At 69.6% G+C, this 25,007-nt stretch overlaps 1 protein-coding gene across 1 annotated transcript in view; it reads left to right on the forward strand.

Annotated features, from left to right (window-relative positions):
* Nucleotides 1-24,729, forward strand: part of EXD3 (exonuclease 3'-5' domain containing 3) — a 44,648-nt gene extending 19,919 nt beyond the window's left edge. Inside the window, 15 exon segments of the mRNA XM_059658578.1 lie at nt 4,793-4,866; nt 4,962-5,000; nt 6,317-6,483; nt 6,791-6,914; nt 7,074-7,124; nt 7,126-7,285; nt 7,395-7,504; nt 7,855-8,017; nt 8,092-8,240; nt 8,905-9,066; nt 11,885-11,938; nt 12,122-12,253; nt 22,738-22,828; nt 24,133-24,168; nt 24,379-24,729. Of these exon segments, the coding sequence (XP_059514561.1) occupies nt 4,793-4,866; nt 4,962-5,000; nt 6,317-6,483; nt 6,791-6,914; nt 7,074-7,124; nt 7,126-7,285; nt 7,395-7,504; nt 7,855-8,017; nt 8,092-8,240; nt 8,905-9,066; nt 11,885-11,938; nt 12,122-12,253; nt 22,738-22,828; nt 24,133-24,168; nt 24,379-24,677 (1,811 nt within the window). The 3' untranslated portion in view covers nt 24,678-24,729.
* The last annotated feature ends 278 nt before the right edge of the window (nt 24,730-25,007 follow it).

Genomic DNA, 25,007 nt, shown 5'->3' on the forward strand with positions numbered 1-25,007 from the left:
CACGTGGCCCCGGAGGCAGCGGGCCGGGCTGTGTCCTGTGTGGAGGGCGGTCCGTGTCCGTGTTCACGTGGCCCCGGAGGCACCGGGCCGGGCTGTGTCCTGTGTGGAGGGCGGTCCGTGTCCGTGTTCAGGCACCGGGCCGGGCTGTGTCCTGTGTGGAGGCGGTCCGTGTCCGTGTTCAGGCACCGGGCCGGGCTGTGTCCTGTGTGGAGGGCGGTCCGTGTCCGTGTTCAGGCACCGGGCCGGGCTGTGTCCTGTGTGGAGGGCGGTCCGTGTCTGTGTTCAGGCACCGGGCCGGGCTGTGTCCTGTGTGGAGGGCGGTCTGTGTCTGTGTTCAGGCACCGGGCCGGGCTGTGTCCTGTGTGGAGGGCGGACCGTGTCCGTGTCCACGTGGCCCCGGGGGCACCGGGCCGGGCTGTGTCCTGTGTGGAGGGCGGTCTGTGTCCGTGTTCAGGCACCGGGCCGGGCTGTGTCCTGTGTGGAGGGCTGTCTGTGTCTGTGTTCAGGCACCGGGCCGGGCTGTGTCCTGTGTGGAGGGCGGACCGTGTCCGTGTCCACGTGGCCCCGGGGGCACCGGGCCGGGCTGTGTCCTGTGTGGAGGGCGGTCCGTGTCCATGTTCAGGCACCGGGCCGGGCTGTGTCCTGTGTGGAGGGCTGTCTGTGTCTGTGTTCAGGCACCGGGCCGGGCTGTGTCCTGTGTGGAGGGCGGACCGTGTCCGTGTCCACGTGGCCCCGGGGGCACCGGGCCGGGCTGTGTCCTGTGTGGAGGGCGGTCCGTGTCCATGTTCAGGCACCGGGCCGGGCTGTGTCCTGTGTGGAGGGCTGTCTGTGTCTGTGTTCAGGCACCGGGCCGGGCTGTGTCCTGTGTGGAGGGCTGTCTGTGTCTGTGTTCAGGCACCGGGCCGGGCTGTGTCCTGTGTGGAGGGCGGTCTGTGTCTGTGTTCAGGCACCGGGCCGGGCTGTGTCCTGTGTGGAGGGCGGTCTGTGTCTGTGTTCAGGCACCGGGCCGGGCTGTGTCCTGTGTGGAGGGCGGTCTGTGTCTGTGTTCAGGCACCGGGCCGGGCTGTGTCCTGTGTGGAGGGCTGTCTGTGTCTGTGTTCAGGCACCGGGCCGGGCTGTGTCCTGTGTGGAGGGCGGTCTGTGTCTGTGTTCAGGCACCGGGCCGGGCTGTGTCCTGTGTGGAGGGCGGACCGTGTCCGTGTCCACGTGGCCCCGGGGGCACCGGGCCGGGCTGTGTCTGCGGCTGCGCGGCCTCTGGAAGTGAGACAGACACCAGCCCTCTTTCCTGGGAGTACACGTGTCTGGGGTTGGAATTATTTCTTCCTTCAAAGTTGGGTAGAAACGGCCTGGGGGCGGCTCCTTTCCGTGGAGTCGTGCGGGCGGCCCCGTCTCGGCCGTGGAGAGTCCGAGGATGTGCCTGCAGTCCCGCCTGCGCTGCGCCCCCTGCGTGCGCCCCACAGCCTTCACCATGACAGCGTCTGGAGGCCGGCGCAGGCCTTCTCTCTCCATTGCCCGCTCCTGGCCGGTCGCTGGAGGCTTAGCTTTTCAGAGGACCCGCTCCTGGCTTTGTCCCGGGTGTGGCTTGAGATGCGACTGCCCTATAGCGTCGTGCTGACATAACCGTGTGCCGCGGTGACTCGCTGTGTCTGCGCTGTGAGATGGTACCACAGTGAGCTCAGCTACAGGGTGCAGGTTGTTCCCGTGTGGGAGCGTGTAACGCCTGTGTGGTGCAGGTTCTTCCCATGTGGGAGTGTGTAACGTCTGGGTGGTGCAGGTTCTTCCCGTGTGGGAGCATGTAACGCCTGTGTGGTGCAGGTTCTTCCCATGTGGGAGTGTGTAACGCCTGTGTGGTGCAGGTTCTTCCCATGTAGGAGCGTGTAACGTCTGGGTGGTGCAGGTTCTTCCCGTGTGGGAGCATGTAACGTCTGTGTTGTGCAGGCTCTTCCCATGTGGGAGTGTGTAACATGTGTGGTGCAGGTTATTCCTGTGTGGGACCGTGTAATGTCTGTGTGATGCAGGCTCTTCCCATGTGGGAGCATGTAACATGTGTGGTGCAGGTTATTCCTGTGTGGGACCGTGTAATGTCTTGTGGTGAAGGTTCTTCCCGTGTGGGACCGTGTAATGTCTGTGTGGTGCAGGTTCTTCCCACGTGGGAGCGTGTAACATGTGTGGTGCAGGTTCTTCCCATGTGGGACCATGTAACGTCTGTGTGGTGCAGGTTCTTCCCATGTGGGAGCGTGTAACATGTGTGGTGCAGGTTCTTCCCATGTGGGACCATGTAACGTCTGTGTGGTGCAGGTTCTTCCCGTGTGGGAGCGTGTAACATGTGTGGTGCAGGTTCTTCCCGTGTGGGAGTGTGTATGTCTGTGTGGTGCAGGTTCTTCCCGTGTGGGAGCGTGTAACATGTGTGGTGCAGGTTCTTCCCATGTGGGAGCGTGTACGTCTGTGTGGTGCAGGTTCTTCCCGTGTGGGAGTGTGTACGTCTGTGTGGTGCAGGTTCTTCCCGTGTGGGAGCGTGTAACATGTGTGGCGCAGGTTCTTCCCGTGTGGGAGCGTGTACGTCTGTGTGGTGCAGGTTCTTCCCGTGTGGGAGCGTGTACGTCTGTGTGGCGCAGGTTCTTCCCGTGTGGGAGCGTGTAACATGTGTGGTGCAGGTTCTTCCCGTGTGGGAGCGTGTAACGTCTGTGTGGTGCAGGTTCTTCCCGTGTGGGAGCGTGTACGTCCGTGTGGTGCAGGCGTTGTTAACCTCGGCTACCCTGCTGTGCCTCACCCCGGACGTCGTTTCTCTTTGAGCTGGAATGTGGACCTTGTGACGCCCTCCATCCATTTCCCACCCCCACCAGCCCGCCCCGACCTCCCCGCAGCCTCCCCTCCTCTGTGGACGGGGAGGGTCAGACTCCACTCGCAGTGCCGCACGGCCCGTGACCTCATGGCAGTAAAGGCAGGACTTCCTCCGTTCTGCTGTTTTCCTTCTCGAATGGCTGAGTGACGGTCCGTGTATGTGTGACCCACGTCTGCCGCTCGTGGCTGATGGGCACTTTGGTGGTTCCGTGCCCAGACCCTGGGTGCTGCCGTGAGCCTGGGGCGGGGGAGGGGGGGGGTCTCTCCACGACCCGGTCTCACGTCCTCCGGGTACGTGCCCAGAGCTGGGCTGCCCTAAGGGAGCGCTGGCTTTTCACGGAGGAGCCTCCGTGCTGTTCGCCTCGTAGCTGCCCCGGTTCCCACCGCAGCCACGGGCACGCAGCCCCGTCCGCCCGCGCGCCGGCACGTGCCTCCTGTCCTTCGTGCGGCCGTCCGGCGGGCGAGGCGAGGCCCGGGGCTCCCGCCGGCTGCGGTGGGAGTGGCGTCGGCACCTGTCGCGGCTGCTGCCCGCGGGTCCCCCTGGAACCTCTGTTCGCGGCTCCGCCCCTCGTCCCACCAGGCGGTGGGGGGCGGGGGTTGGCTTCCTCTCCGGGCGGGCGGACGGACGCTCTCTCCGCAGGTGGCGGTGGCTCTCTGGCTCGTTCCCTTGCTGTGCGGAGGGTGTTCGTGTGAGGCCGGCCGTGTGGAGTTTCGCTTCTCTTGTCCTGCCTTGGGCTGTCTGGCCCTGTCTCCGGACGCCCGCCCGCCCACTGAGCCCGAGGCTGAGCCTCCGTCCTCTGCGCGTCCCGGAGGTCAGGGCGCTGCCTTCGTTGTTTGACGCGAGGCAGTTCCCTCCGTGACTTTTCCGTCGCCCACGGGCTGGTTGGGAATGTGCTTTGGGGCCCCAGCAGCGGGACTTTTCCGTCGCCTGCCGGCTGGGCTTGCTCCCCGTGGTGGTCAGAGGCCAGCCGTGCGCGACCTGAGCCCGCGGGCGGCGGAAATGCGTCGTTACAAAGACTTAACTTCTCATCTTTTTTTAATGTATTTTTTTATGGATTTCAGAGAGGAAGAGAGAGGGAGAGAGAGAAACATCCATGATGAGAGAGAATCACGGATCGGCTGCCTCCTGCACGCCCCCCGCTGGGGTCGAGCCCACAACCGGGCCTGAGCCCTGAGCGGGAGTCGAATGGCGACCTCCTGGCTCCTCGGTCGACGCTCAGCCCCTGAGCCCCGCGGCCAGGCTCCCGCTCGTCTCTGAGAGCATCTCTCCGCTCCGGCTCCGGCTGCGTGGTCCCCATCCTGGTGCTTACTCGCCGGCAGCGCGGGGCTGTGAGCTCTGCGGGTCGGCATCCGAGGCCCCTCAGGGCCTGACGAGCGGCCGATATGGATGGGTGGAGGCAGCAGAGGCCGAGGCTGCAGAGGGGAGAGGGGGTGAGGCCGTGGGGAGGGGGGTGAGGCCGAGGGGAGGGGGGTGAGGCCGAGGGGAGGGGGGGAAGGCCGTGGGGAGGGGGGGAGGCCGTGGGAGGGGGGGAGGCCGTGGGAGGGGGGGAGGCCGTGGGAGGGGGGATGGCCGTGGGAGGGGGGGAGGCCGTGGGGAGGGGGGAGGCCGTGGGGAGGGGGGGAGGCCGAGGGGAGGGGGGCAGGCCGTGGGGAGGGGGGAGGGCCATGGGGAGGGGTGAGGCCGAGGGGAGGGGTGAGGCCGAGGGGAGGGGGGCAGGCCGTGGGAGGGGGGCAGGCCGTGGGGAGGGGGGAGGCCGAGGGGAGGGGGGAGGCCGAGGGGAGGGGGGGAGGCCGAGGGGAGGGGGGCAGGCCGTGGGGAGGGGAGGAGGCCGAGGGGGAGGGGGGGAGGCCGAGGGGAGGGGGGCAGGCCGTGGGGGAGGGGGGAGAGGCCGAGGGGAGGGGGGCAGGCCTTGGGAGCCGCAGACCCACGCTAAGCCGCCCTCTCCTGCAGCGTCGTGTCCCCACGCTGTGGGCCAGCAGCGCCTGGCGGCCCTGCGCTACCTGTGCTACAAGCGGTTTGTGGAGGTGCGTGTGCGTCGCAGGCCGGGCCGGGCCTGGGGGGAGGGCCCGTGAGGCGCGTGCGGAGCGGCCGCTGGAACAGGCCCTTGGTGTCCCCGCAGGGCAGCCTGTCTCAGGAGGACTGGGCCGACTTCGTGCGGGTGAGTCAGCGGGAGGCCGGCCTTTGGGCCAGCAGGTGCCGAGGAAGGGCCCTCCCAGCAGCCCCTGCCCTTTAGGCCGTGCTGGAGGCGGGGCTGCCCCCTGACCCCGGGGTCATCTCATCCACAGGGCTGCCCCCTGACCCCCGGGGTCATCTCAGCCACGGGGCTGCCCCCTGACCCCGGGGTCATCTCAGCCACGGGGCTGCCCCCTGACCCCGGGGGTCATCTCAGCCACGGGGCTGCCCCCTGACCCCGGGGTCATCTCAGCCACAGGGCTGCCCCCTGACCCCGCGGTCATCTCAGCCACGGGGGCTGCCCCCTGACCCCGGGGTCATCTCGGCCACGGGGCTGCCCCCTGACCCCCGCGGTCATCTCGGCCACGGGGCTGCCCCCTGACCCCGGGGTCATCTCGGCCACGGGGCTGCCCCCTGACCCCGCGGTCATCTCAGCCACGGGGCTGCCCCCTGACCCCACGGTCATCTCGGCCACGGGGCTGCCCCCTGACCCCGGGGTCATCACAGCCACAGGGCTGAAGTGGCCTTGGAGGCGGGGGTCTGTGGGGACCGGTGCCGTGTGCACAGGGCCCGGTCATGGGGCTGGTCACCTCCCTCCCGGATGGGCAGACGCCATCTGGTGTCCTGAGTGGCATCCAGTGGGGGGCAGTGCTGAGCTGCCCTGGTGAGGGGGGCGGCGGGAGAGGGGTGTGAGTCACCGGAGAGGAACGCGGACCCCAGGCAAGGCCCGGAAGGCAGTTCCCCGGGTGCCAGCCGCCGGGGCAGCGGACATCCTGAAGAATGCGGAGGGTTTCCACGTATTGTCCGCGTGGGAACCTGCGGGAAGCGGAGGCCCAGCCCGCTGGGGGCGGAGCCATGCGGGGGCGGAGCCATGCGGGCGGCGGGGGCGGAGCCGGGCGGGGGGCGGGGCCATGCGGGGGGGCGGAGCCGGGCGCTTCCCGGCTGAGCGGATGCTGGTGGGAAGCCCCCTGCTCCCACGCGGGTGCCGGTGTGGGGCGGCCGGGGCTGGGAGTGCCCACGGGGAGGGGGGAGGAGCGCGGCCCAACCACAGGCTGGTGGCAGGGCCCGTGGCTGAGAGGAGGTGCTGGCCGGTCCCGCGAGCCTGGCAGCGAGAGGGGCCGGCGGAGGGTGGGCAGGGGCCAGCCGACCGCTGTGGGTGCAGCGGCCGCCGCGGCTCAGGACAGAGAGCCCTCCTGAGGCTGCGCCCGGCTGCAGGGTGAGGTCTGGGCTGGGCTTCGGGCGTCTGCACCCACCTCCCCGCCCGCAGGAGCAGGCGGTACAGCCCCTCCTGCCTGTCCCCAGGGCCTGGTGGGGTCCAGCGAGTGGCTGCAGGGCCGGCTGCTGCGGCTGCTGACCTCTCGCAACGATGCGGCCACGGTGGCCCGGTGCGCGCTGGACCTGTCGCTGCCCGAGGAGTGGCTGCCGGCCACAGTGGCCACGGAGCTCTGCCGGCTCAGGCTCCAGGGCAGGTGAGCCCCCCAGGCTGGGGGCCAGCGAGGGGGACGCGCCCTTGGGCCCCTGTCCCTGAGGTTTTATATGCCAGTGGTTTGGAAATCAGAAACAGAAAGCATGTGCACACCCCTTCCCAGCGAGCAGACAGGCAGGCAGCGCACGGGAGACGGGGGGTCCCTCTGGGAGCCCCGCCAGGGCCGCCCACCCCAGGAAGCTCTCATGCCCACAGAGGCCTGTGGGAGGAGGACGGAGGGCAGGCCCCCCCCAGCCAGGCCAGGAGGGGGGGCGGGGGCGGACACCAGGTGCAGCGCTGCCTCCTCCCAGGACGGCCAAGGCGCCCCTCGAGGACACGGCGGGCCGTCACTACCAGCTGCCCATCGCCAGGGAGGACGTCCGCGTCCTGGCCTCATGGGAGGAGCTGGCCAGGCACGAGGCCGAGCTCCTGCAGGTGGGTCGCCGGGGGCTGCCCCGCGAGGCTCTGTCCACACCTGCCCCGTCCTCACGCACCGGCCCGTCCGCCGCACACGGGGCTCACAGGGCAGCCCGGCCTCCCAGCAGCCCCCCCACCCCACCCGGCTGCACCCGCTCAGGCCGCCTCTCTCTGCAGCCCGGCCAGGTGGTCGGCCTGGACCTGGAGTGGAGGCCTTCGTTCGGCGCCTGGGGACCGACCCCCAGCGTCACTCATGCAGGTGGCCGTGGAGGGCCGCGTGTTCCTGCTGGACCTGCTCACGCTCACGCAGCCGGTGGACGGGCAGGCGTCCCAGGCCCTCTCCGGGCTGGTGTCCCGGCTGCTCTCAGACCCGTCCATCACCAAACTGGGTAAGCGCAGTCTGCCCCCAGCTCGGCCGCGCCCGCCCCAGGGAGGGGGCCGGTGCTGGGCGAGTTGGCCCCTGGCTTGGTGCCCATCACCCTCTGGGCCTGCCCACAGGCTATGGGATGGCAGGCGACCTGAAGAGGCTGGCGGCCTCCTGCCCCGCCCTGGCCCTCGCGCCTGAGCAGCTGCAGGGGGGCCTGGACCTGCTGCCGGTGCACGGGCAGGTGAGCGCGGGGCGGGCGGCCCGCAGGCTTGGTCCGTCCTCCCAGGCCCTCCCACCCCAGCCCTGCCCCGGACCACAGTGACCAGGGCCCAGTCGGCAGGTCCCCCGAGGGTGTCCCTGCCTGTGCCCCGATTTCCCCAGAGCCAGCCCTGCTCTGGGCTCCTCTCAGGAGCTCTCAGCACAAACCCAGAGCTGACAGGTGGGCAGGGACCCCAGCCCCAGCCCCCGGTACAGCCAGCTTCTGCCACCCTCGTCCCTCCGTCCTCGCACTGACCACTGTGCGCCGGGCAGCGAGGGCGTGGGCCGTGCCACCCTCCCCTGGGCGGCCTCACCAGGGCCCTGTCTTTGCAGATTCGGGAGGCCGATGTGCCTGTCCCAGGCGTGGACCAGGCTCAGGGGCCGCGGGGCCTCAGCCTCCTGGTGCAGCAGGTGCTGGGCAAGCCCCTGGACAAGTCGCAGCAGCTCTCCAACTGGGACCGGCGGCCCCTGGCCGAGGGGCAGCTGCTGTACGCCGGTACGTGCCCCTGCCCGCCCTGCCCCACGCCCCCGCGCCCCCTGGCGGGAGGCTAAGGCTGCCCCTGCCCCCAGCTGCCGATGCCTACTGCCTGCTGGAGGTGTACTGGGCGCTGTGCCGGGAGCCCGCCCGCTGCCACCTGGTGGGGGACCTGGCCAGGAGCCCGAGGCCCGGACACTGCGAGCGGCCGGGGGCTCCGGAGCCACCCGCCCCACCCCAGCAGGTGACTGGAGATGGGGGTCCCTCCACCGGATTCTTGGGTCCTGGTGAGGGTGGAGGCCGGGGGGGGGGGCCCGGGGTGGGGGGCCTGGGTTCCTCCACCCGGAGAGCAGGAGCCCAGAGCGTGGGCAATTTCCTGGAGGGGCCCCAGCCCCTCCCGACACAGGCCTGGTGTCCCTGGCCCCCACGAGGTCCAGGGCTGCATCTGGCTGTGCTCTGCTCCCTGAACCCCACTTCAGGGTCCACGGGACCCCCAGGGACCGAGCAGGGTCCTCTCGGGATCTAGTGTGGGTGACTATCATTTTATCTGTTTTCTGCATCGAGCTCATTGCTCACGATTCTCTTTACAAATTTTTTTTTTTTAAAGCGACCAGCCCAGCCTGTGTGGCTCAGTGGTTGAGCATCAACCTATGAACCAGGAGGTCATGGTTTGATTCCCAGTCGGGGCACATGCCCGGGTTGTGGACTTGATCCCCAGCAGGGGGCATGCAGGAGGCAGCCGGTCCATGATTCTCTCTCATTGATGTTTCTCTCTCTCCCTCTCCCTTCCTCTCTGAAATCAACAAAATATTTTTTTAAAAAAAAACAACAAACCACCACACAGCCCTGGGGCCGCCCTCCCCCAGAGTCCCGGTGGCAGGCGGCTGCTGAGTGGGGCTGTGTTGCAGGTGCCGGTGGCTGCGGTCGAGGGCGCGGTCCCGGAGATCCCGGCCCGGGCCTTCCGCGTGGTGTGTGACAACATGCTACAGGGGCTGGCGCGCAGCCTGCGCCTCCTGGGCGCCGACGTGCTGGCGCTGGGCAACAGCGAGGACCACCGCCGGGCGGCCGAGGTGGGTGGCAGGGCTCCACGCGGCCCTCAGTCCCGTGTCCCGTTCGCGGGGTCCCATGTCCCATCCCCCGGGCTCTGTTGGGCGCAGGGCTGTGTGTGGTGCTGCCGCGGCCGCTGCGTGGACGCCACCGGGCCAAGGGCACCACGCCCCTGCAGCCCCGGCCGCAGCTGTGGCTGACCCTCTCCTGATCCCGTCTGTGGGCCAGCTTGACCCACGTCTCTCTGAACCCCATCAGCCGTGCGTCTGCCGCCCGTGCCCGCGAGCAGCGGCCCCATTCCCACTGCGTCGGCTCGCCGCTCCCGTGAGCAGGTGGCGTCTTCCCCCCAGAACGTTCCTAGCGTTGGGAACCCTCGCATCCCTCTCACCTCCCAGGGGCGCGTCCCCATCGGAACTCCGAGGGGCAGACGGGCGTTTCGTATGAAAGGCCACGTGAGCTCCCTTTCGGTTCCTTCTGTGAGAGCTGGGGTCACTCTTACAAACGCAGCACCAGCCGGGGGCTTGGGAGGGCACTGACCCGAGCCGGGAGCCTGCTGGCCAGGTGGCAGGAGGGCACCATGCAGTGACCGCTTCCCAGGCGTGGCCTGGAGAGGAGGCTGAGTGGCCACGTGAGAACGGAAGGTCAGAGGACGCAGCGCCAAGGGCCAGGCCCTCTCCAAGGTCTTGGCAAAACGGAGCCTCAGCCACCTCCACAGGAGCCACAGTGAGGAGCGTCCCCGTGTGGCCCCACGGTCCCTGGCAGTGAGTCTGTTTACACGTGTTCATGGCTTCTGCTCCTCTGGGCGACTCCATGTGGCACAGAGGTTGGTGCCCAGCAGCTCCAGGCACGGTCCTCAGGCCAAGTCCTCCAAGTGCTTCTGAAATCGGGCCTCCGATCTGATGGCTTCCAATCTGATGGCCTCCAGTCTGATGGGCCTCCAATCTGATGGCCTCCAGTCTGATGGGCCTCCGATCTGATGGCCTCCAGTCTGATGGGCCTCCAATCTGATGGCCTCCAGTCTGATGGCCTCCGATCTGATGGCCTCCAGTCTGATGGCCTCCAATCTGATGGCCTCCGTTCTGATGGCCTCCAGTCTGATGGCCTCCAGTCTGATGGCCTCCGATCTGATGGCCTCCAGTCTGATGGGCCTCCAATCTGATGGCCTCCAGTCTGATGGGCCTCCAGCGGAAAGAGGGCTCGAGGAGCGCAGGTGGACGTGGCAGAAATGGACTGTGCCCGGTGCCCGGGAGGGGGCGATGCTGGCCATCAGGCAGTCCCTGTTTGGAGGCCCCACCTCAGGAGCCTGTCCAGGCGGAACTTTCCTTTCCGTCGCCTTGTCCCAGGCCTCAGAGACAAGCGGGGCTTCCCCTCCTCTCCCTTCCTGCAGCCGAGGGCCGCGGAGTCTCCTTGCGATGCCGCTGACCTCCCACAGGCGCTCCTTGTCCACCCCCAGGCCCCGCAGTCACGCTGATGACTGGGCCTTTCTCCGGGTGTCAAAGGGGACAGTGGCCGGGCCTCTCCGAGGAGCCGGGGGCACCCGTGACGCCCGCAGAGCCCACCTCGCGCCGGCAGCCTCAGGCCTGCCCGCCTCACGGGTCTTTTCCCGTAACGAGCACGGGCGCTGCGGGTCCTTCTGTTGCGTTTTGGTTTCTGTCTCGTTAACTTCTGTTCTGATCGTTATCGTTTCCTTCCTTTGCTTTTGGGGTTATTTCCGAGTGGAGTGCTCAGCTCTTTAATTCTCAGCCTTTTAAATTTTACGACGTAAACAGTCAAGACCGTGAATGTATCTTGAAGTCCCGTGTTCAGCGCATTCCATTTTCCCCAGTTCTGGTCATGTGTGAGTGTCTGTTACAATCACGCGTCTGACTTGAGTTCTCAGAAGGTGTTTTAATTCCAGAGCACGTGGGGTCGGGGGCCTTTCAGTTTTCCTTTTAAAACGGATTTCTGACCTGACGGGGCTGTGCTCACGCTCCCAGGGGTGTGTGCAGCCTGCTGTGTGGCCCAGGGGGTGGCCCAGTCCGTCAAGTCCCAGGTGGACCTCACTTCTTTGTTACTCTTCACCCAAGGATCTTTTTTCCATTGGTTTTTAGAGAGAGTGGAAGGGAGGGAGGAAGAGAGAGAGAGAAACATGGATGTGAGAGAGAGACACAGCACCCACCCCAGGCCGGGGCCGGGATGGAACCTGCAACCCAGGTGCATGCCCTCGACTGGAATCGAACCCGGACCCTCCGGTGCACAGCCTGATGCTCCAACCCTGAGCCACACCGGCCAGGGCACAGGGCTGGCTCTTGTTTCCAGGCCTCTGCAGTAGACAGAGGGATGAAATACATACGTACATATGTGTGGTACACACGTACATACGTGTAACACACCAGGAGCTGGACTGAAGGCTTCCATTCAGATCTGGGGCTCGTGGCATAGTCGGTTTGGCTTTAACCCACATCTCCTCCTCTCAGTAGCATCAACACTGTTGCCGCTCCACACGGACACTCGGGTGACTGCAGCGTCGCCAACCGGGGATTCCCGAGGGCGCTCGCCTTGGTCTGTGCGTGGCCCCGGGCTGAGTGGCCAGTGTGCTGTCTCCCCGTCGCTGGGGCACCTCTCTGGGGCTCATTTCTTTCGCCTCCCCTGGATGTTGAGAGATTGCATTTTAAATTTAATTTTGTCGGCAGTCATGTAAAATCTTTGCATGATTCTGAGACCAAATCTACACAAAGAGGCGGCTCCCAGGCCTCGTGCTGCAGGGCCCACGGCTGCCCTGGTCCCGGGCGGAGGCACCTCGGGACAGCAGCCGCCGGTCCTGGGCAGGTGCCCTCACCAGGTGGTCTTGCCTCCTCGCAGGTGGCCAGGCAGGAGGGCAGGATCATCCTGACGTCGGGGCTGCCGTACCACACGGTGAGGATCCCCCTGCGGGCCCCGCCCCTGGCACCCCAACAGCTCTGCTGTGGGCCAGCGGCCCTCTGGCGTCCTGGTGGGCTGAGGGGAAGCTCGGGGGCCCAGGGCAGGGGGGCCCGGGGCTGGGGGGCCGGGGGCAGGGGGGCCGGGGCGGTTCTGGGCTCAGCGCCGATCTCTCCGCAGCTCCGGTCCCAGGTCGGGGCTGGGCGCTGCCTCTGGGTGGACTGCAGCCTCAAGGCCCCGCAGCAGGCCAAGGCCGTGCTCAGACACTTCAACGTGCGCGTCACCCACGCAGACGTCTTCAGCCGCTGCCAGGTGAGTCGCGCCCTGGCCGTTCTCGGGCCGGGAGTCCTGCCAGGGGGCTGGACACTGAGGCCACCTGCCTTGGCGTGTCTGCTCATCTGAGCTGTCGCCACTGCGTCGTTTTCTCCTCTTCTGCCCACCTGACCCCCACGCCCCACGCCAGGTGGGTACGAGCTGCGGGCAAGGGAGCTGCTCAGATGCGATGATGTCTGTCAGACCTGGACTGCCCTGCGCGGGGCGGCCTCGAGGGCCTCGGGGGGAGGGAAGGGAGCCTGGAAGTCCTCTCTGGCTGGGTCCACCCGACATCCGGAGGCCGGGTGAGGAAATCCCAGGTGGGGCCGGATCCTGGGTCGAGACCCGAGAGGGGTCGGGCCGGGCGTCCTGTGCTGACTCACCCGCCCTGCGCCCGGGCCTCTGAGCGCTGAGCCCCTGCCCGCCTGGGGGTTGTCTGGCTGAGGGGGGTGCAGCCTTTCAGCTGGTCCTGCGGGTTGGGCCAGGCCTCCTGGTGCAGAACATTCTGGAATCCAGGCCCCCATGAGGAGGCGCCCGCCTCGGGCTGGTTACGGCAGCAGCCCCTCCGGCCACCCCTCCGAGTGTGAGGAAGGAAGGGGAGGCCTGTGGCAGGCGGGCCCTGCCCTGCCAGGGCCACGGGGCCACCGGCAGCGGAGCCACTCCGGCCTTCCCTGCGGCCGGGGGACAGGAACCCTGTCGCTGCCTCGCTGCCTCCGTGTGCTGCCGAGGGGGGGGTGCTGTCAAGGCCCCAGGGCCTCCCAGAAGCGGGGGGGGGGGGGGGGCTGCGTTCATGAGCTTCAGAGAAAACAGGAAGTTGGGGAGCTGGGAGGAAGTCCCCTCTGGCTCCCTGGGAAGTGTGAGCTGGGGAGCAGCCTGATGTCCATCAGCTGGAGGACAGGCCAGGAGGGGCCGTCAGGAGGCTGTACCCTCCGCCCCCGGGAGGCAGAGCTCCCCCTGGGGCCCCGCAGTGGCTGGGGGGCAGGCAGTGCTCGGCAGAAGTGGACGGATTCGGAGTGTCTGACCACAGGGCAGGAGGAGAGGGCGTGCAGCTGTGTGCAGCTGGGGTGGGCGCCGCAGGGCAGAGGGTCAGTAGGGTTGATGGGTGCGGCCAGGTTCCCAGGTTTCAGGATGAGCCCTGGGGCTGGTGGGGAGGTGGGTGGGGACACGAGAAGGGGGTTGGGTTGCCTCAGCCCCCAATTCGCTGTCCAGCGGGGGCCCTGCCACCATCCCGTTTGCACATGGTCACTGGTGAGGAGGTGGGGACAGTGCAGCTGCCCTGACTCGCATGAGAGGCCACGGCGGGAGGGGGTGGGCTCTCAGGCAGAGACCTGTGTGCGTGGCCCCAGTGGGGGCTGGCGCTGCCCGGGCAGCAGGTGATGGCACCCAGTGGGCTTTGTCAGGAAGTGGGGACCCTCGGGCCTGGGGAGCCACTGAAGCGCACAGCTGTCCACAGCTCCCAGCGGGCTCAGCCCCAGAGGAAACAGGCAGGTGGCCCCGGGCAGGACCCCCTGGTGCCAGGCAGGTGTTTTGGAGGATCCACAGGCCCCCAGAAAGGCGGGCATGAGCAGGGCCAAGTGAGCAGAGAAGGGGGGTCTCTGAGAAGCCAGGGTTTCTAACTTGAACCCCGCCTTGTGACCCGGGAGGCGGAGAGGGTGGGGAGGGGAGGGGGAGGCGCGCTGTGTGCGTTAGTGCTGAGGCCAGAGCTGGTCCCTGTCGCAGGGGCAGCAGCTTCCTGCCCAGTGGCGGGGGCATCTGTGGGGTCCAGGCGGCCTCAGGCCTCGCCCCCAGCCCACTCTGCTCCGAGCCCCTTGTGTGGCCCTCCCAGCAGCAGCTGGGGACAGCTGAGCGCCGCCCTGCCCAGTGCCCGGGAGATGCTGTTCCCAGGGTGGCCAGGGGGCCAGGCCCTCACAGGGGGACGCCGACAGGCCCAGAACTCCCAGAACCGGCGCCACACGGTGCGCCAAGGAGGCAGGCTGAGGCGGCCCTGCCCCCACCCGCACTGCACCGCACCGAGGCTGGGTCTGCTCCTACACTGTCTGGACGTCAGAGGGCGCTGGCGGCAGAGCGGTGCCCTCAGACTGACCCACGGGGCCTCTGTGCTGTGTCCGCAGCAGGGCCGCCCGCACCCCCAGCCCAGCCTGAGTGCCCTGGACGCTGGCTCCCAGCCCCTGCCCCGCCCTGGCCAGAGCTGGCCGCCTCCCTGGAGAGCTCCCGCCGGGTCGTTTCCATCCCTTCCCTTCCTTCTGCTATTTTGGTGCCGTTCCCAGAGGGAAACGCACTCAGCGCACGAGCTCCCAGAGCAGGCCTCCCGCCCGGGCTGGTGCCGGGCACCCGGGGTGCGTGAAGGTGGGAGAGGCGGCGGGGCGGGGGCTCCTGCAGCCCTGCACCCCCAGCGCCCAGCACCTGACCCCCGGCAGTGGCCGCTGCACGTGGGGGTGCCCTGGGCACGGGCAGGCGATTTCTGGGCCGCCGGCGGTGGGACGGGGAGCCCTGCGAGCCGCGGGCGGGTATGGGCGGAGGGCGGGATGCGGCCCCGCAGCTGGCCATCGGGCCCGGGACTGTCCGCCAGCGGCCGCTGCCAGGAGCACGTTCCCAGTGCCGTCCATGGGAAAATATTTTATCAAAGAAGTTTGAGTTTAAAAAAAAAGCCTACGCACGAACCCTGACACGGCCGGCACGGCGTCTATTTTTACTGCCCCTCAGTCCCCCGCGGTGAGAGCGCCCAGCCCGGCGGGAGGGGGTCCCGGATGTCAGCTACGTGGCCCCGGAAGGGGGCCCCCAGATAGTGGCATGTGAGGGGGACTCCAGGCAGCTGCCCCCAGTGCCCACACCCGGGGCCCAGGCTGGCGGGCGGTGGGATGCCCGTGCTGGCCCGGCCCGGGCCCAGAGACCTGCCTCTCCTGAGGACCAACCCCAGACAGAGGGACAGGCAGGAAGAGGCTCGGAGGGCTGGCCCCACCCTCCCCGGCCATTGTGCTCAGGCCCCCAGCCCAGTTCCCACACTCGGTGCCCCTGGGGTCACACAGGCACAAAGGCTGCGGGAGGGAGGGGCCTTGGGGCCCAGAGGCCGGTCAGCAGCCGGCGGGGCGGCTGGCGTGGAGGCCCCAGAGCTGTCAGAGTCACGGGGGCTGGGCCCCGAGCGCCCCAGACTGGACGCCGGCTGGGACGATGGCCCAATGGGCAGGGTCAGCACAGCCCCAGGAGCGGCAGCGGGTGAGCCAGGCTGGTCACCTCATCCCACGAGGCCCCCGGCCCTCCCCCCCCACAGTCCATGGGGCCTCCCGGCTGCCCCTCCCCTGTCAGGGAGCCCTGGTCCCACCAGATGGCCCCTGGGGGACCTGGACCCCACCATCCTGGGGCGCCCTGGCTCCTGTGGCCCTGACCCAACCCCAGCCACTTCAGGAAGGGCCTTGGCACTGAGCCAGCTGACACCCACGCCCTTCCCACCGAAGCCGCTGCTGGACACCGCGGCCTGGCATCAGCCCGGCCCTCGTGCGTCCTCCCCGGGGCCCACACCCGTGCCCGGGTGGGAGGCATGCGGGTCCCCAGCCTGGTTTAGACCCACAGGCAGCGCCACTGCCCTCTGGACCTCTGTCCCGAGTGATTCTCATGGGCTCCATGAGCCCTGGGGCCTCCGGCAGGCTTCTCGGGCTGCACCCTGGACGTTGACGAAAGCGTGAACACAGGCCCCGTCCACCTCGAGCGGGTGGCAAGCTTAAAGTCGAAACAGTGCGCCCAGCGTAGGAGCAGCCCGCTGCCCAGGCTGCTGGAGCCACACCCATGGCAGGGCTGACGGGCGGCTGGTGCAGCCTAACAGGCAGGGGTGGGGGCGGCACCATCAGCCTGTGGGACCCTGAGGCCCAGGGTTGGGGTGAGGGCGCCGCAGCCTCGGAGCTAAATCACGTCTTGGCGGCCACAGTGCCCCTCATGTGCCCAGGCCCGTGGCTGCTCCCCCAGGGCGGAGCGGCCCTTCCAGGCCTTGTGGCAGGGGTGCCGGGGACCCGGGTGGCACCTGATGGGGGCACTCTTCTTGCTTTGGAACAGTTGCAGCCCCAGAGCAGAAGTGGGCCCAGGAGCCAGGGCCGCCAGCCTCAGACGGGGGGTGACAGGCTGACCCTGCAGACCGCTGGCCGCTGGGCCTGGATGGAGGAGGTGGGACAGGCCAGGGGCTGCAGGTACAGGGCCCAGGCCATGGGCAGCTGTGGTTTGAGTCGGGGGAGGGGCCTCAAGGTGGCCAAGGGGTCTGCCAGGCAGTGACCACTCCACCCACGGTCTGACAGGCAGCAGGGCCCCCTGTGGGCATGAGTCTCCCCGACCTTCTGAGGCTGTCAGAGTCCCTGTGGGAGCAGCCTGGCCGGCAGGTTCTGGGAGCCATGCCTCTGGGTGAGACCCCTGCCAGCTGGGTGGGGGGGTGGGGGGGAGGCCTGATCAGCCAAGCCGGCACCCTCCTGGGTGCCCTGGGGGGGTCCCGCAGAGAAGTGGGCAGAGCTGGGCTTGGCAGCAACTGCTGCTTCCTCCCTGTCTCCCAAACCCATGTGAAAGGCACAGGCCCTGGGCCCAACGCCTCAGCCCTGGGGGACAGGAGACCCCTGACACTGCTCACTGCCGGCCCCCTTTCCCCTCAGCCCTGAGCAGCCTCCCTGGCCCCGTCCCCCTCGCTCCTGCAGTATCCCCCCCACCCCCCCGCCTGGCCTGGCCGGGTAGGTGCTGCCCCCCGCAGGAGGTCCTCCTGGCCCCTGGCCCCGTCTCACTGAGGCTCTTTGGAGGAGCACCTTGGGGTTCTCCCTCCCTGGACCTGGATGGGGGACAGGGGTGGCCCCGGCCTTAGTGCAGCCCCCGGGAGTGGGCGGCAGGCGAGAAGGTGAGGAGCTCAGTCCCGGCCGCGGGGCCTGGGTCGGGCCAGCCACCTGCTGCCTGAGCGCCTGGCCCTCCGGTGGGAGGGGACAGCCCGGGGCGCCCCTGGTCCCGCCAGGCCCAGGACTGCCGGCTCCCCCAGCCTCTCCGCACCCGCAGCCTGGGAGGGGGTGGCCCCGGGCGCGGGAAGGCGGGCAGGCGGGCGGCCGTTTGCTTTTGAATCTCCTGGCGCCCTGAGTGGCCCTTTCAAAGGCCGGCGGGGGCGGGAGCGGTTCCCAGGCGCGCCCCGCCCTCGCGCCCCTCCCCCCGCTTTCCCACGGCCGCCGGCGGGTTCTCACGCCGCCCCTCCCCCGCCTGGGAATGGCTGCGCGGTCCGAGCCGGCCCGGGCGCCTCCGGGCTCCTGGAGCGGGAGGGGTGTCACGCCCGGGGGCGCTCCAAGGCTGGGGGCGGGGGGGGGTGCTCCGAGGCGGAGGGGCGTGCGTATGTGCTGCCTGGGAGGTACTGGGGGGGCCAAGGGAGGGGTTGGTATGTGCCGCCTGGGGCTGCTCTAGGCAAGGGGCGACCCCTCACCCGCCCCCCCTTCCTCCAAGGGCCTGGGGTCAGAGGGCATCTTCTGGCCCCGATTCTGTTTGATTTAACCCAGGACAGGTGGTTGCCCTGCGCCCACGTCCTGGAGAAATGGGGTCCCAGGCCCGCCTGCTGCGCCCGGGACAGTGGCCGACCCACCCTGGGCCTGGGCGCTGCGGCTCTGAGCCGGGTGTGGTGTAGACGCAGGTGCAGCCGCAGTGCGGCCTCAGGCAGCTCACTGCCCCCTTTACCGGGACACTCGCCTCTTCTCCAGGAGGGGCCTTGGCTGGCGGGCGGCAGGTCCAGGGCTGGGGCCGGAGGCCGCCCTGTCCCCGTGGCTCACAGCCCGCAGGGGCCTGTGCCTGTCCCCGGAGGCCACGCGGCTGGGCTGTGCGGCCTCACCTGGCGGCCCGGGGCCTGCTGGCCCCACACCTGGGTCTCCAGGTGGCACAGTTGTAGAGTGAGGCTCAAGGGGCCACAGCTCCTGGGGGGAGGGGCGAGTAGGAGGCCTGCCTGCTTGTCCAGCCTGCAGGCCCAGGGGTCGCCCTCACACTCCCGTGTCCCTGGCAGGGGCGCCCTTGGGCGGGCAGTGCCTCCCAGTCAGGCCCCAGCTGTCCTTGTGCCAGGGCAGCTAAGACGGGGCTGTCCTCCCCTGCCAGCCCCCTTCCTCCCCCTCCATCGGGGGGTGCCTGGTTCACCCCGCGATGGCCGTTGGGGACCCCACTGCTGGTTGCTGCTGCTCAGCCGCTCGGCAGCGTGTTCTGGGTTTAGGCCAAGGGCTCCACTCCCAGGAAGTCGGGGCAGGTGGCCCTCCTGTCCCGGGGCAGGAGGTGGGCCCAGGGAGCTGGGGGAGGGCCAGACTTGGGGTCCCAGTCCTGTGAGGCTGCAGACGCCATGAGCCCAGCCTGTCAGGGAAAGTCCCAGATGCGGCTGCCCCCTCTCCGTCTGCTCGGAGACGCGCTTATCTAGGACTCCTCGAACCCCAAAACGAGCGCTCGGAACACACCCCCTCATTGCCCGGTGAGGGCACACAGGCATCTGTCCTGGCTGCTCACACGGACATGGGGTCAGGGAGACAGGCAGACAGGGGCGTGCTGGGTGCTGGCGTGCTCGCCCATACACATGGTGCTCCTGAGACCCCTGGCCCCCGGGGACTCCTGGGGTCCCAGTGCCCCCGGGGGACCTGCCCTGTGCTGACAGCGCCCGAGGCCCATCCCCCGCTCGCTCTGTGCAGACATTGTCCTGCCCCACAAAGGGGATGGGCAGTGGCCGGGCGGGGGAGGGGCTGGGCCCGTGGGAATAGACCTTCCGGGCCTGGGGGTGGGGTGTGCGCAGCGAGGACCTGCAGGGCCACCAGCCCAGGGCCCAGGCGCTGAGGGCGAGGCCCAGGGCTGGGGGACCTAGTCGTTACCGGGGTCCTGGGAACAGCAGAGCCGGCCAGAGCACATTCCCCGGCCCTCCCGCCCCCACCAGCATCTCCCGGGGACTTGGGACCGAGCGGGGTCTCCGCGGGCAAAGCTGGGCGACACGCGTATCGCGGAGGAGACCTCTGGGAGCAGATGGCCTGGGCCCACAGGGCCGGCGTGGGAGAGTGAGGTGTGGAGCAGACCCAGGCCTGGGCGCCTGATGGCTTCCTCCTACAGCCCCGCCCCGTCCAGTGAGGTGTCAGGCGACACCCAGGCCCCCAGGCCGCGGCCTGCATCCCAGCCCGGAGCCCAGCACCATTTGTTGAGATGTCTGGACTGGAGGGCGGGGGGTGGGCGTCAAGGTGGACAAGCTGCTGGGAGAGGCCTCGGACCCTCTGGCCTCCGGCGAGCAGCCCTGGCTGTGGGGGTGGGGGCTCAGCAGGGACCAAATGGGCAGCCCCCTGGGGACAGGGACGTGTCTCCAGAAGCTGAGGCGCCCGTGCACCATTTCCCCGAAGCACCTGGGACGCGACTCAGAAGGTGCCGGAGCCACCTGAGGCCGAGCTTGGGGGTGGGGGTGGGGTGCTTCCGTCCGACGTTGGCGCTTGGCTGTCCGCCAGGTTCCTGCCGATGAGCGAGAAGCCGCCGTTCCCCGGAGCAGCCACAGCTCAGCCCAGCGCCCTTCCTCCTGCTGTGGGGGCAGAACCCCAGAGCGGACCCCCAGGGCACCAGGCTGACCACTCCCCTCCCCCGCGGGGGCCCGACTCCCACTGAGGGGAGTGCAGGGGCAGGCGGGGTCCTGGTCCCACCCCTCCCGGGGAGTCGCCGGGGCCGGGCCCAGCGCGGAGGCCCCTCTGACCAGCCCCAGCTGGAAGGTGCCGGGGCGTGGGGGACGGGCCAGGGCCTCCTGCCAAGGGGCTCCTCCTCGGCACCCAGCACCCTCGGGAGCACGGCTGTCGCATGCCCCTGCCTAGCGGGACCCAGGGCAACACATAACCCACCCCCCGCCTCTGCACCCCCCAGTGAGGCTGGGGGCTCAGGGCTGATTGGGCCCAGGGGGTCCGGTTTGCTGCACTCAGTGGTGGGCAGGGCAGGGGGCTCTGGGAAGAGCCTGTCGAGAGGGCCCTCCCCACCCGCACCCATACACCAGCTCCTCTGGGCAGGTGGGCACCGGGACAGGCAGTGACCTGGCCTCTGGGTCAGCCCTGGCTCGTGGGCCGGGTCCCTTCCCTGCAGGTGTGGCTGGGATCCTGGCGCCGAGCAGAGCCGGCCGGCTCAGGGGTAGCTTCCCTCGGCCGCTGGGACTGACCCCTCTGGGCCCTCCAGCTGTGGCCCCCCACGTCTCGGCCGCGGAGGACGGCCAGGTGTTCCAGGGCCTGCTGTGGCCCCACCTCAGACCCTCTCCAGCCCCGAGACCCACCTCCAGGGAAGTGGCCAGAGCAGCCCTCGTCCACCCTCCTCAGCCCGGGGCTGCAGGGGCAGAGCACCAGGGGGCCCTGGCAGTACCCAGGCCCGGCCCTCGTGGTGGCACCGCACGTGGGCTCCTGCCCGGCCCCAGGCTGTCCCTGGGCTGCCCTGAGTCAGGCGGCACTGGGCGGGTGCTGGCCTCTTGCCGCCTCCCAGCCAAGCCGTGGGAACCAGGAGAGCAGGCGGACCCCTGGGACCGGGAGCCAGCAGCCTTCCCAGCCCCTCCTACCCACTCACCTGGCCCCGCCCTCCCAGCCGGGCTCTGGGGGCGGCAGCCAGCCCAGCCCTGCCCTCAGGCTTCCTCGCTGGGGGGGGGCGGGGGGGCGGGGGGGCGGGCCTGGACAGTCTCTCTGCCCAAGGCTGGGGTCTGCCTGGGCCCCAGGAGGTGGGGTGGCTCCAAGGCCCTGTGCACATGCCCCTCGGCCAGCAGGGCCGTGCGGGGTCCTGGCCTCCGGGCCCTGGGACTGGGCAGGTTAGTCCCTCAGGCTCCCCTTTTCTTCCCAATGGGAGGCCAGAGGCGCCGCTGCCCCCTGGGTGTCAGAGAGCCCTTGGGTGGACGGGCACTGAGCCCAGCCCTGAGCCCCCGGGGCCGGGCACAGGCTCGTGCGAGGGGCCACGGCCCCCCAGCAGTGGGCAGGCAGAGTGCAGCACCTCGGAGTGCATGGGAGCCAGAGCCGCAGGGGAGCCGGGTGCCAGGTCTCCTGCTGTGGGAAGCAGGGGCGGGGGAGGGGGGGCAGGAACCGGCTTTTCCAGCCGTAGGGTGGGGTGGGGTGGGGGCAGGGCTCTCAGGGCCTATCGGGGTGACAGTGGGCACCAGCCGTGGGAACTCTGGCACCGGTGGTTCCCGAGGGTGTGGCCAGGGCCCTGTGGATGGCACCGCGTGTGCCCGCTGCCATGACTCAGCGTGAGCTGGCCGCCCCACCCAGGCGTGCACACTGGCCCAGGTCCTGGGAAGCTGGCGACCCTCACAGAGGCCCTCCCGGCCTGCGCTCTGCCCCTGCTGCTGGTTGGTCCTGCGCCTGCTGACTCTCAGTGGCCTGTCCCTCCGTGGCCGGTCCCTCGGTGGCCTGGACAGGGAGAGCAGGGCCATGGCAGGCGGCTCAGGACAGCTCAGCTGGACCTGGAGTGACCACAGGCCAGACCTCAGCCAGGGCTTGGCCTGCACTCCTGGCCCCGGAGCCCCGTAGACCTGCCACCAGGGACACGGCACAGCCTCCCTGTGCCAGAGGCTGAGTGGGGGGCAGGAGGCTCTTGGGGTGGGGCGGCTCTGCGGTGGGATCAGCCCTGCCTCCCCATCCAAGTCCCCCCCAGCAGAGGCGGCCCACCCACCCAGGAGCCCCTGCCCCCCACCCCCGCCCGCCAGCTGCAGAGCCGGAGACCAGCAGGGAGGCCCCAGGTGGAGCTCGGGGTGTCGAAAGGCCGTGGGAAAGGGTGTGTGGGGGCAGGGCGGCACTGCCCTGACGTGGGCTCACCTGCAGCTCCCGGGCCCGAGGCCACCGCCCACCCACCAGCCCCGGAGCCGTGTCACCAGGGCACTTCCAGCTCACCCAGGAGGGCGGCCCTCCTGCAGCCTCGGAACCCGCCCCCCCCCCCCCCGCCCGCTTTCCACGGCGGGAAGGGCTCTGACCAGTGTGCTCTGCATACCCACCCAGGAGCCGGTCTCCATGGGTGCAGACCCTCACCCGCTCCCATGCCCCACACCCCGTCACCCAAAGGAATCCTGGGATCCAGACCCTCCCATGGGGCAGCTGCACGGGGAGGGCAAGGTGGACCCCAAGCCTTGCCCGCACCCCGGTTGACTGGCTCACAGGAGCCCAGTGTGGCCTGGACAAGGACCCTGCACAGCAGCAGCGTGACTTGACCCCTGACCCCTCGGGGACTTGGTGCAGAGAGAGGCCTGGACACTGAGCTGGCCCCGGCAGCCCCCGATGGGCCGCAGGGTCAGGGCCGGCCGGGGAGGACACCAGGCGCTGGCTGGGCCCTGCAGGGTCTCGGGAGCCGGGAGAAGCTGCCCGGGCCCCCTGGAGCCGCTGCAGGCAGTGGGGCTCCCAGGAGGTGGTGCACCCGGGCCCTGCCGGGAGCGGGAGGGATGTGTTGTCTACAGGAAGCACCCTCCAGACCCAGAGCTGCGAGGAGCAGGGCGGAGGGTGGGGGGCGGGAGGCCCCCCTCAGCCCTGCTCTGTCCCCAGGCCTGTAACTGTGACCAGTACCTCAAGGTCTCCAGGGACCTGATGACACAGCTCATGGGGCTCAGTGGCCAGGGAGACCCCAGCAGCGCCGGTGAGTGTGCCCCAAGGTCGGCGGGACCCCGCTGCTGGCTGCCCCTGGGCTCACTTGCAGGGGTGCAGGCGGGGCGGGCAGGTGGGGAGACTGCACCCTGCAGGCTTGGGGTGCGAAGGCTGCTCTGCAGGAGAGGACGCCACGGCCACAGGGCCCTCTGGGTGGGGGCACTCCTCTCCGGGGGCCCTGCTTGGTGCTGCTCAGCCGCCCGAGCACACGTGGGCAGACGGAGCAGGACACGCCCAGCCACCCGCCCGCCAGGGCCGGTCCGACCCGCGCCCAGCCTCAGTTTCCCTTTTTAGAAGCTTAGAAAGAGGAGGGTGGCCATGACGTTGCCGGCTGGTCGGTGAACGGGCCCTGCCCTCGGCCACTGTCTCCTGCCTCCGGGGAGAGGGGCCCGGTGAGAGCCATGCAGGGACCTCTGGGGTCTCTGGGGGGACGGGGTGGATAAGGGGCATCTTAGGGCCCTCTTGTGGGGTCATCCTGAGGCCAGGATGCTTCTCTGGGAACCTGACGTCCCACCCAGCTGCTCCTGTCCTTCCCGCCTCCCTCCGAAGTGTGGGGTCAGCGTAGGGGCCCCCACACCGCGGGAGAGCCGTCCTGGCAGCCCATGTCCACCCCAGTCAAGGCCCGGGAGGGAAGGACTTGGCTGTGCCCTCCGCAGGGCCCCCCGTCACCCCCAGGCTCTCTCTGGTGTGTGTGGGGGGCGCACCCATGCCCGTCGAGTGCCCCAGGAGCCACCAGGGAAGGGCCGGGGTCAGGCCGGGCCAAGCGGAAGTGGTGGCCTTGCTGGGCTCCAGGAGGCCATGAGCTGAGGGGCGTCCCCCACTCAGACCCCGGCCCAGCTCCTCGGGGGCCAGCTGTAGGGAAATGTTTGCCAAGCAAATTACGAGGGCGCACAGGGCGGGGAGGCCGCTCCTGCCGGCTGAGCAGGCCACTGAGCTGGGCACCCTGGCCCTCCCGGGCTCTCTGTGGGGCGGGCCCTCTCGGGGTCTCTCGGGCACCCTGAGCTCCAGCAGGGCCCCCAGGTCCCGCCACCTGCCCTGGTGCGGATTGTGCAAGGACTCCTGGCAATGGCTTATCTGCTCATCACACGCGGGCCGCCCGCCCGCCGCCCGCAGGCCCCTGGTGCCTGAGACCTTTGAGCCCCAAGAACCGTCCAAGGTGTGCGTTCCCATGGGCGGGGCCTGGGCTGGCACTGACGCCTCTTGCCCCTGCCCTTTGGCCCTCGCCCCCGGGGGTGAGGGCGAGGCTGGGCTGCCAGGGCCCTGTTCTCAGGGGTTCCTGATGTCCTTGATTGACAGGTGACAAGGCCCAGAGCGAGGACACACAGGAGCCAGGTGAGCACTGGGACGGCCCACGGAGGACGCCCGGGCCCGGCACCTGCCTGCCCTGAGACGGGGTTTGGGTCCCGGCCCAGTAGAGGGGCCACTTGAGGGGACGGTCCTGTGCCCGGGGCTGGCGGGGTCAGTGGTGGGGTCCCTGGGGAGGGGAGGAGAGGGGTGGGCGCCAGGAAGCCAGGCCTCAGGTGGCTGCCTCCACCCACCCAGGCTCCGCCCCCGGGGAGACGCCGGGCCTCACGTATGACCCCCCCTGCCGCTGGCTGGAGGCGGCGGAGCTGCGGGCCCGCGACCCGGCCACGCTGGGCAACGGCACGCGGCTGCAGCTGGCGGGGGTCCCTGCGGGCGTGCTGCGGCGGCCAGGCCTGCGCCACTTCTTCTGCTGCTCGGGCTGCGGCAAGGTCTTCTGGGAGGGCTCCCACCTGGGCCGCGTGGCCTCGCAGTTCCACGACGTCCTGGCCGGCCCCCCGGGCTCCCAGGAGCCCGGCCCGGCCCCCAGCCCCTCCTGAGGCGCCCAGGCCCACGGGCCGGCCTGTGACAATAAAAGCGGAAAAGGCCGCACCTGCGTGGGCCCGGCCGTGCATCATTGCTCACACCTGGCGCCCGGCTGTGGGCCGAGTGGCCTCCACGTGTCGGCGCCGGCGCCTCAGCCGGGGCTGCCCTGTGCTCGGGTGGGGCGGCAGGGCGGGCAGGGCTTGCCTGGGAGGAAACGGCCTGGGCAGCGGCCCAAGGGCCGGACGTGGTGGCTCCCACGTCCGCTGGAGCCCAGTGAGACCTGAGGTGGGCAGGGGCAGGCTGGCCCCAGGCGCTTGCGGCCCACCCACCAAGCCACCCTCTCC

This window comes from Myotis daubentonii, chromosome 11 (assembly GCF_963259705.1).
Source record: "Myotis daubentonii chromosome 11, mMyoDau2.1, whole genome shotgun sequence".
Taxonomy (NCBI): Eukaryota; Metazoa; Chordata; class Mammalia; order Chiroptera; family Vespertilionidae; genus Myotis; species Myotis daubentonii.